Here is a 10,930-nt window from a genome sequence, read left to right as displayed (position 1 = left end):
GTGTGTGTGTGTGTGTGTGTGTGTGTGTGTGTGTGTGTGTGTGTGTGGACATCAGACAAAGACTTGTTCGCTCAGGTTCATGAGTCTGCTGTAATCACGTTAGGATCGAGCACTCTCCCAGAGTCCCACAGACACTCACGTGAAGTTGGGTGGGTGTGCCAAAGTGTGTGTGTGTGTGTGTGTGTGTGTGAGACGTGAACATGTCAGCTTCACAGGCGACGGCTGTCTGTCGGGGGGGCGTTGGTCTCAGCGGGTCAGAGCAACATGTACTGGTTGTCTATCGCCCGCTTGCGACCTCGCACGGGCTCCAGCTCGTAGTCCGAGTCCCGCTGAGGGATGTGGGCGATGGGGTGGCGGGGCAAGAGGGGCCTCCTCCCCACCGACTCACTCTGCCGGAGAGGAGCGGAGGCCGACGGAGGAGGATCGGGCGCCAGGTTGATGCGAGCGAACGGCCGGTTCACGGGCTGAGGAACCGAGCCGGGGCTGGAAGTGGTGCTGGTGCTGGTGGGGCAGGAGGAACGGGGCTGACCGGAGCTGCGAGCCAGGCTGCAGTGAGCCAGGCTGGGCTCAGAACTCCACCGATGGATGGAGAACGGGACGAGAAGAGCGCCAGAGAGCTGACCTGAGATTTAAAAAAAAAAAAAAAGACAGAAATTAGCGTTTTGGTGACAAGAAGCAAAAACCTTCTTTCCATTTCTGCTTACCGTCACACAACAACAACACAGGATTGCACTCATGTCATTTAAGGACAAATCTTATGTGTGTAGTTTGGGTCATCATTACTATTGGAAATGTAATGTAAAGTCCCCCCTTTGTCTCCGGTCCTGTTCGTGCCTTTCATGGACAGGATATCTAGGCGCAGCCTCGGGACGGAGAACGTCAGGTTCGGGGGTCTCGGGATCGCCTCTCTGCTATTTGCAGATGATGTGGTCCTGTTAGCCTCCTCGGATTGTGACCTCCAGCATTCACTGGGGCGGTTTGCAGCCGAGTGTGAAGTGGCGGGGATGAGAGTTAGCACCTCCAAATCTGAGGCCATGGTGCTCTGCCGGAAACCGGTGGATTGCTCCCTCCAGGTGGGGACGGAGTGCCTACCTCAAGCGAAGGAGTTCAAGTATCTCGGGGTCTTGTTCCCGAGTGAGGGTAAGATGGAGCGGGAGATTGACAGACGGATCGGTGCAGCTGCAGCAGTAAAGCAGGCGCTGCACCGGACCGTCTTGGTGAAGAGGGAGCTGAGCCGGAAGGCAAAGCTCTCAATTTACCACTCGGTCTACGTTCCTACCCTCACCTATGGTCACGAACTCTGGGTCGTGACCGAAAGGACAAGGTCGCGGTTGCAAGCGGCCGAAATGAGTTTCCTCCGTAGGGTGGCCGGGCTCAGCCTTAGAGATAGGGTAAGGAGCTCGGTCATCAGGAGGGAGCTTGGAGTAGAGCCGCTACTCCTTCGCGTCGAAAGGAGTCAGCTGAGGTGGTTCGGGCATCTAATTAGGATGCCTCCTGGACGCCTCCCACTGGAGGTTTTCCAGGCACGTCCAACTGGGAAGAGACCCCGGGGAAGACCCAGAACACGCTGGAGAGATTACATCTCCCAGCTGGCCTGGGAACGCCTAGGCGCCTCATTCTGGGGATCCCCCAGAATGAGCTGGAACATGTTGCCGGTGAGAGGGAGGTCTGGGTCAGCCTGCTTGGCCTGTTGCCACCGCGATCCGACCCCGGATAAGCGGAGGAAAATGGATGGATGGATGTAATGTAAAGTTATTACATAACTGTTACAGATGTAAACATCCATCAAAGTTCATAGAATATTCAGAGAATATTTTTTCTTTTGTAAAACCTTCTATAAGTATCTCCTCTCAGATGTATCCTGTGACCCAGTATGCAGTACAAATATCATGAAAAGGTCATAATATAGTATGTCATAAGAACATCATTATGTCATAGCCTGGTGTGTCATAAAAGGTTCATTAAAAAGTAATTTTATCGTATAAAAGGGCGTAGGATCGTGTGATGCAAAAAAAAGTGATAGTAAGGTACGGCACAAGTATAGCAGAAACTCTCACGGCATTTCAGATCTCAGCTGCAGTTCAACAGTTTGAATTAAGGGGAAACACATCAATACTGATTTCAAACTTTTGAACATCAGTGAACATCTGTACCGTAAGCAATAAAAATGATGTTGAAAACTACACACATATGACCCAACTTGTAATAAAGCTGAAGTACAAGTTGACACAAAGCGACAGACAGACAGGTGGGTGGTGGAGTCTCACCCTGTGATGGAGGGCTGGAGCCCGCCACTACGAAGCTGGACAGCGTGACGGCGCCGGCGGCGCCGCACTCTAGCGGGATGGGGAAGAGGCGGAAGTGACTGAGCATGTCCACCACGGACGGGAAGCGCAGGTGCTGCACCCGGCACTGACCCCATTCTGTCAGCGAGAGGCGCAGGTGCTGCAGAGACAGAGAGGCGGAGACGTGAGGACGGAGACGCCCTGTTTGAGGTCATGCAAGAGCTGATTTTTGTCCCCTTCCTTTTATTTAGCCCGCTGGTCAGCACTCGCACAATTTAACGTCTTTACCGTCAGCAGTGTGTTTGCATAATACTTACTCGTCTACCACCGTTGATGAAACAACGTCGTCACCAGTTTAACGTAACCAGGAGAAAATAAGAACAATATAGGGTTTTGGGTTCATATTGCTAGATCTTTTGGTGAACTGGCCCACAGCAGGACGCCATGAGGAGACGTACCTTTGCTTTCCCCTGGTAGTTAAACGTGAGGACGTAGTCTCCTCTCCGCGTCTCGCTCTGTCGGACCAGAAACACTCCGTGTCCTTGCGGTCCGGCGCTCTGGACCAGGTGGGCGGCCTTGACGCGGGAGATGGGCCCGTGGAACCAGGGGTAGGAGAACAGGAAGTGATCGGCTTTCTGGACAACCTGCTCGGGCAGGAACGTGACGGGGCCTAGTGGGATTAACAGAGGACTGAAACTGTATCATTTCTATAAATCATAAAGCTGGACTAATACTTTCATAGTAATAATGGATCAAATGACCACGTGTGATGTACAACGTGTCCCAATTATCACCCAACTCTGCAGTCAAAAATAATGAAATTAATACCGCTATTAATTACAGTTTATTAAGACATGAACATCGTCTATATCTTCAAAGTGTTTCCATTGTTTCTGTTAGTTATGATAACTGGGTATTCACTGAGTTCAGTGCTGAGAAGTACAGAAGAGAGTTCAGGCCCTTTGTGAATGAATAGTTTATCTAGATTTAAGAAACTACTTCATTTTGAGTTAATTTGGAGTAAAGTGAAAGCACTAAAAACATCTGGAATGATCATAGAGTGCATGTAAGAAGTGGACGTAGTTGTGACGTCACCCATTGGTTTGTGGACTGTGGTTTTGAAGCCTTGAGTTTGAGATTTTGGCCATCGCCATCTTGTTATTTTGCTACCAGTGAGTGGAATTGACCATATTTGGACTGTGGAGGAGTGACAGAGACAGTGTATCCACCTGTCAATCACAAGGTGTCCCACCCTAAAGCATTCTCTGCTTTATTGTTTACAAAGGTAATAAATAAAGTGGGAAGTCTATTTTCTCATAGACTTCAATACAATCAGACTTATTTCTGCTATCAGAGGAGTTGCCGCCTGCTGGCCAGCAGAGAGAATGCAGGTTTAAGGCACTTCTGCATTGGCTTCACTTTTCAGAATTGGAGGTTGCCACCAGGTAATAATCCCTCCCTGCAGAGGGAATCTGTGAACACAACTATGGAAAAGTACAACTTAAAGTTGCACCAGGACGTTAATCTGCATGCTGTGATGAATGGTGAGGTTGGGTAATCATTCACCTTTGTTTTCTTTCTAAAACAAATTTAGCGAACCTGGAAGTTTGTCTAAAAACACCTGAATACTTGTGTATTCTTTCCCCGTTGGCTGAACCAACACGAGTCCTTGTTATGTATTTAAAGCAGAGAGGCAGTTTGAGAAGACTCGTGCACCTAACGCCCACGTTATTATCCGACACCGGGACTCAACATTTAGCCCCAGAAGTGTAAACCTGAGAGTATCAGGAGCTTCTTTTACCCAGAAGCACCCTCTCTTACCCAGAAGCACCCTCTCCTCATCTCACCACTCACTTTGACACCCTAACTCTGAGCTGCCTCTGTGATTGGCTGGAGCAGCGCTGTCAGCTGGGGACGGGAGAGGCTCCAGATCCACACTGCCTGACCTGAAGGACAAAAACAGATTTCAGATTGCACACACTGCATCATCGACAACACAAGTATGTTATTCTCATTGTGTTGTCACACCTGGGGAGGAAAATAGGTCAATTTCATGATTACTTCATTTTGAGCCATTCTTCCCCCATCAGTGTTAACCACCAGTCTTATAAGAAAGATTCATGTTTTCTGTGGCAAGTGACCATAGTCTCAGTGAACTAAAGCCCTTCAAGCTGACCATCATCAGGGATTGATGGTCCTCATTGAGCATTATCCCGGACTTATATGTTGTTTGTTGTTGATACATGCAACTGTTTTTAGTTCCTTGTTATTGTGCACTTGCGTTGTTTCCGTTTTGTGTTCTTGTTCTCAGGTCTCTCTTGGAAAAAAAGAGCTTATTCTCAATGCCTCACAAAATAAAGATTAAATGAAAATATAAATAAATGTTTACAGCCTCCAAATCTGTACTTCTACTTCAATCTGTCAGCAATTCTTGTGTTCAACTTCACTACATAGGCCCATCCCACACTAACAAAAACATATCTATAAACATCAGAAGGGAATGTATATTTCCATCATTCCATTGAGAAGAGGAACAGAAAAGAGCAGGAATTATTAATGGAGTCGTACAAAGTGTGCTCGCATTGGGGTTATAAATTTAATCCATTTATTTAAAAATTGATAGAATTTGTCTTTTTGGACCCTCAAAGAATAAGTCTGTTCTTCTAATTTAAATATTAATCATTTGAGAGGGGTGTGTATTAGGGGTGTCGGCGATTCTCCCAGCATTTTTTTAATCTTTCCATCCTCTCTTACTTGCGTGGCATCCAGAGAAAAAACAACAACAACAACACACACTTCAAAGACAACACAGGGCAGCTAGCATCTTGGCTGCAGCTCCACTTTTGGAGACACCAAGGCCACTGGTGGAGGACGAGATGACGGAGAAACAACAGAACTGTAAAATCCTCATGCTTCCCCGAATTCACGGGTGTGGCAACACTTCGCCTTCCCCGTGAGCGTGTTTGTAGGCTGCAGAAGATTTAGAGACTGCAGCATCCAGTCATATAGCGATGTCGTAGTCTAACAATGACACAGCAACTAGTGCTGAAAACATCGAATCACGACCATAAAATCTAAAGTCAAATCAAAGATTAGGAGAATAGTGTGTGTGAGTGTGTGTGTGTTGTTGTTGGGGTAAACCTAGTGAACATGGAGGAAACAGCAGGCTGAAGGAACACTAAGACACAGACAGGAAGAGAGTCCAGTTCACATGAGCGAAGACTTACTGCTCTTCTGTTTCACTGCTCACACACATCGCCACCCAAACACAAGTACACACACACACACACACACACACACACACACACACACACACACACACACACACACACACACACACACACACACACACACACACACACACACACACACACACACACACACACACACACACACACACACACACACACACACACACACACACACACACAAACAGTATAAGTGTGTGTGTACATACACATGAGATCGGGAAGGTTAAAGAAGGAAGCCCGATCAGATCCTGCTAAAATGCTGACTTGAGTTTGCAGCGCTCTGAATAACAGGAAGACAAGTCTCCTTTCTCTCTCCTCACTCTGTGTGTGTGTGTGTGTGTGTGTGTGTTCTTCTATCTTTGTGAGAATCAGTTCACGTTTTACTCTTGCAAAGTGAGGACATTTTGCAAAGGGTGGACATTTCAGCCAGTCAGCAATGCTTACACCTCCCACATCCGACCACATCTAAAAGGAAAAGTGTTTATACTCGTTGCGAATGGCCCCCACTCGAAAAGGCAGCATCGCGTTACAATGCCTCCCCCGCCTCTCTATTGCAGGTTTCTGTAGTCTCGACTACACACATTTAGAAGGAGGTAGGTGTATTAGTAAAATGTGTTACTAATAATGATGTCACTGTTCTTTTCAAGTGTCCCAGTGAGCCGTGACAGTGAGCCAGCATGCACAATATCAGGACCCTGAAACTGAAACACCTGGGCTTTTCCTGCTCAATACCGTCAGTGAGAGAGGGCTATCTTTTGTCTCAACGGACATTCGTGGTGGCGTTCATGCGATAAGTGACGAAAGTCAAGTGTAAGTGATGTGTGTGAAAGATACGAAAGAGGCAAATGACTGTAAAGTGGTCACGATTGTCAAAATGCTGTCGTGGAAAGTTTTGACAGCCCGACTCCATTCACATGAATGAGAGAAATCTCACACACTTTGTTTGAAGCGTCCTGACACACATACGGTCAGAATTAGGATGAGGTTAAAGGCCTTTGCACACGAAGTTTGTAATTTTCGTCTTAAATTGTCGCACATTTAAAAATAAACACAACCTTGTGTAAATCATGTTCACACACCGACAACAAAACCTTCGTCCGTCATTAAAGTCTTGGGAACAGGTTTGATTTTCTGCGTTTTTTTTTGCATCCGTCAGAGTCGTTTGACTATTCAGAGCCACCGTAAATGCAAATGACATCACCCAAAATGGAATCTGACGAGCGGGGATTCACTGCGTTCACTTGTCTCCCGGCACAAAGCACTCACGACAAACAGAGTGAGGAATACAGAGAGGCAGAATTTAAAGATAGATGGCAGGTTACTGCAGAACAGCTTGGGATGGTCCCAAAACAAAGGATTGATGTGTGAAAGATTAGACAGTAGCGACTGTGCTATAGACAGCCCAACAATAGCTTCTTGTTATTGAAGTACTTTGATCCTTAGACCTGTTTGGCACCATTTCACCCACTTAATAAATTCAGTTTCGTCTTGTATTGCGAATTTCTGCAACAACGAAAAAGAGTGACAGAGTTTTGAAAAACAGATCTCTCACCTCACTTATCTTCACACCAGCCAAGAAGATAACAATCCAAACATGCACGCACTAGGCCCATATTTTGGCTGATAATAAGTTGATTGCAGATATACTGTTATCAGTGTGCATGTTGTTTGATAAGTAACAAGAAAATGCAGAAAGGCCAAACTAGGTTGTAGGTCCTTTAGAAAGTGTGTGTCTCCATTATATAGTTTGTCCAACAGAAAGCACAGACAACTTGATTCTTCAAGTGTAAGAATGTTTAGATTAAATTCAGTATTGGTTGGTTGGGCGCACACACAACACATTGTATGCAATTTAATGAATCCAGGCACATGTTTTGATAAAAAAATGAGGAGATGAAAACTGTAATACTGTATAAACACTGAATTCGAGAGAGAACTCTGACCTCACTTTCACACTGGATGAGTGTTCACTGTAATGACTGTGTGTGTGTGTGTGTGTGTGTGTGTGTGTTGCAGACATCTGCAGAAATGAAAAAGGTCCTGAGACTCTCCCGAGTCTCAGACCTCACCCACACACTTCCTTTCGCAGAGCAACACACGCACGCACAGAAACACACACGTATGCTCTGAAACATATGTACTTTTTTTGGTCTAATCCTGACGTCTGATGCTAAACATAATGTTTGTCACACTGAAACGAAAGACGGAAAACAGCAGAATTGTCCGTGTCTGTATCACAGTATTGAGTCTTATTATGAATATCACTTAATATAGAGAATTGTTTCCAATGCTACACTTAGCAGAGCAGATCAGCTTACAGTTCCTAAGTTCAGCTTGATTTCGAAACGGCATTTATTGCAGAACATTCGAGCGGTAACAGAAGTCCCTCCACACCAGATGTTTAACCTCTCAAAAGGTTTAGTGTAAATATTAAGTTGACTGATGAATGATTATTTCCAGGAATATTCCAAATATAACAAGACTCCCGCTGCTCCAGCATGAAGAGCTCTAAAGAAAACGAATGCGCGGACAAACTTACACACACACGTGCACGCACGCAAATGTTTGTCCAGATATACACACAAACCGCAAAATATTCTCACTTGCATTCGCAAACACATACCTCTGCACAAGTAAACACCCAGCACACCCAGCAACACTAAAAACAGCCAAAGTCCAAGTGTTAAATGTTTCCACTCACAATCTCAAGGAAAAAAAGCTGTTAGGAGAAATGGACGAGGACGATGCAGATCCCTGTTACATACTCGGTGTGTGTGTGTGTGTGTGTGTGTGTGTGTACACAGCTAGCTTGGTCAGGTTGAGTTATGTTTTGGATTTCATGACTAAGTTTTAAATTGGGCTCAGATTCAAATATACGCTGAAAAAAAACCCCTCTACATTTATAGTATGAACAGTTGGATCGAATTTGAAAAAGAGAATCCAGTATGTTTGAAACAGACCAACAGGGTTGAAACATTGAGATTTCCAGTAAGGTAAAGTATCAGACTTTGTGTTGAAAGTCTTTTCTCACCTGTTGCTGATACATTCTTTTAGCTCTGTGGTCCAGGAGCTGACCTGCTGGTCGTTGTCCGTCTCAAATATCAGACTACCTCGATTAACCTGCAGATACAAAGATGCGTTCAAATGAGCCGTCCACATTATATTGATGCCAGGCAAGCGACATTGTGTAAATGCGAGAAATGGGCTTAAGTGCTATTTCTCTAATGCTATTCATACTGAGCATTTTTAAGGCTTAATATTGCCATTTAGGCAGCGGCTCACCTTTTTGTAGCTCATTCCAATGATAAAAAACAGGTTCAAGTGATGCAAATACTCCCTGCAGTGTAAAAACTCTGTAGCTTACTTCTTTGTGAACAAAGGTCGTTATCAAGTTGGATTTATGTCCGTAACAACGGATTGCAATGAAAACCATTGCAATCCGTACAGCAACAAAAAACAACACAACAACAAAGAAACAGCCGTGTTTTTAGATATAGATTTTGGTGGAACGATGGTCGGTGGTGAACGTGGATGGACAGCAGAGAAGGGATTGGTGATGTGAGAAGTTTCTGTGCATGTTTTGATACGTTCCTCCCTCTCGTAAACACACATCTTATGACAGCCATCTTTCAACTCAGGAGACAAGGCGTGGTTGGAATAGTTCAAACCAACAAGGTTTAAATATAAAGGCTGCTGGTGAGTTTTGTTTTGAAATGATACGACACAATGATTGTCCCGTTTCCTCTTCATGTAGGATTGAGGGTTGGAGATCTAAGCAAATGTGGGCACAGAGTCTGCAGACGACAACTGCGGCCCCTTTTGATCGGACTCTTACAACCGCTCAGTTAAAAAACTCGTACGCACCTTTAAAACAAATGTGTTTAAGTTGTCAGGCATCTCCAGCCGGTTGCAGCGACGGACTTCTTGGATATCTGAGCAGTGAGTGGTCAGCTTGGGACTGGAGGCCTGAAACACACAACAAAGACACGACGACTGTCAGGCGGTAGTCTGGAGAAAGGTGACACGAAAAGGCACTGAAAAAAAACCTGAAACAAAGAAAGGAGGAGAGTGAGTGAGTGAGTGCAATTATAATCTCTTTCACAGTTAAATGTCTTTTCAAAAGCCGGTTTTTGTAATGAGGAAATGAGTCTAAGGTGAGTGACCATGTGAAAGGGTGTGTGAGTGTGAAGCCTCCCTTAGTGAGAGAGAAGGCAGGGAACTATATGGAAGAGGAGCATGATGGGAGCTCTCGTGGCGGAGCTCCGAGGTCTACCCCACCAGAACAAACTATGGAATTGAAGAGTGAGATATGAGGGGCTGACCTGAGGCACAGAATGAACTCCACATACTGGGACTTTAAGTCAGGCTTGTGACCTTTTCTGCATGTCGACCACCAACAAAACCGTCAGCGAGATTCTTTCAACAGGTGTTAGGACCTCGCTTTAAAGTCCTGTCCCATGCAGGTGGACCTGAAGCAGGCTGGTGTGTGTGTGTGTGTGTGTGTGTGTGTGTGTGCACATCCATGGCTGCACAACTACAGACACTCAAGCTCAAACTAATCACACGTCACTAATAAAGCGGTGCCTTTCGAGCCCCCTTAAGCAAACGAGTGCCAACGGAGCCGGCGGCATAACCACACGCACGGATGGATGACTTGGTCAGCCATGTGTGCGGGCCTGTGGCATGTTGGGTCATAGGTCACGTCTGAAATGAAGGCTGGTTGACAGATGATAAAAAATATGTGTCGAGACAAGAGAGCCAGCAACTCCTATTTAGGGTTTATAACTATTGTGTGTGTGTGATATGTTGGCTTCGTGTATATTACCAACTGTTGCAGATTTACTTAAGTATTCACTTTATATAAAGTTAAAATTGAGTTTCCTATGACACAGTATGTTTTTAATATAGGATCTTTGATTGATCCGTCATCGATTCATTTTCGACTATGAACCACAATATCTTTCCTTTACCATAACCACAGCCAAGCCCAGGATGGAGTCCCCTCAAATGAATTAAACTACACACAATTAAAGTGAAGTGCACTTAACTTTCTCTGGTACACAGTGGAGGCTAACAAGCTACATCAACTCCACGGGCACAAACATATGCTAAGAGAGAATAACAACAAAAGTGTGTGTGTGTGTGTGTGTGTGTGTGTGGAGGAGTAGCGTGAGAGAGCAGAAGCAGCAAAAGGAAACAGACGAGACAGTGAAAGACGCGGCGTTGGGTGGGAGAAAAGGGAGGGATGAGGAGCAGAAGAAAGAGCAGGGAGGACGGATTCCAGGGCTTTGTGCACCGGATGAGCTTGAGTCCATGTGACAGTGTGTGAGCCTGAGGAATGTCTATGATAATCACACACACACACACACACACACACACACACACACACACACA

The 10,930-nt window shown here is 45.5% G+C and overlaps 1 protein-coding gene across 3 annotated transcripts in view; it reads right to left on the bottom strand.

The window, feature by feature from the left end:
• Positions 1-6: 6 nt before the first annotated feature.
• Positions 7-10,930, bottom strand: part of sh2b3 (SH2B adaptor protein 3) — a 58,308-nt gene continuing 47,384 nt past the window's right edge. For all 3 annotated transcript variants that reach the window (XM_031856629.1, XM_031856628.1, XM_031856630.1), the window contains exons 3-8: positions 9,401-9,502; positions 8,568-8,656; positions 4,140-4,231; positions 2,744-2,955; positions 2,268-2,445; positions 7-622 (exon numbers count right to left, since the gene is read on the bottom strand). In XM_031856629.1, coding sequence (XP_031712489.1) covers positions 255-622; positions 2,268-2,445; positions 2,744-2,955; positions 4,140-4,231; positions 8,568-8,656; positions 9,401-9,502 — 1,041 coding nt within the window. In that variant the 3' untranslated portion in view covers positions 7-254. The remainder of the gene's footprint in view (positions 623-2,267; positions 2,446-2,743; positions 2,956-4,139; positions 4,232-8,567; positions 8,657-9,400; positions 9,503-10,930) is intronic.

The sequence above is a fragment of the Anarrhichthys ocellatus genome, unplaced genomic scaffold (assembly GCF_004355925.1).
Source record: "Anarrhichthys ocellatus isolate YVR2014 unplaced genomic scaffold, GSC_Weel_1.0 scaffold17, whole genome shotgun sequence".
Classification (NCBI taxonomy): domain Eukaryota; kingdom Metazoa; phylum Chordata; class Actinopteri; order Perciformes; family Anarhichadidae; genus Anarrhichthys; species Anarrhichthys ocellatus.
This window is presented reverse-complemented; position numbering and strand designations above follow the sequence as displayed.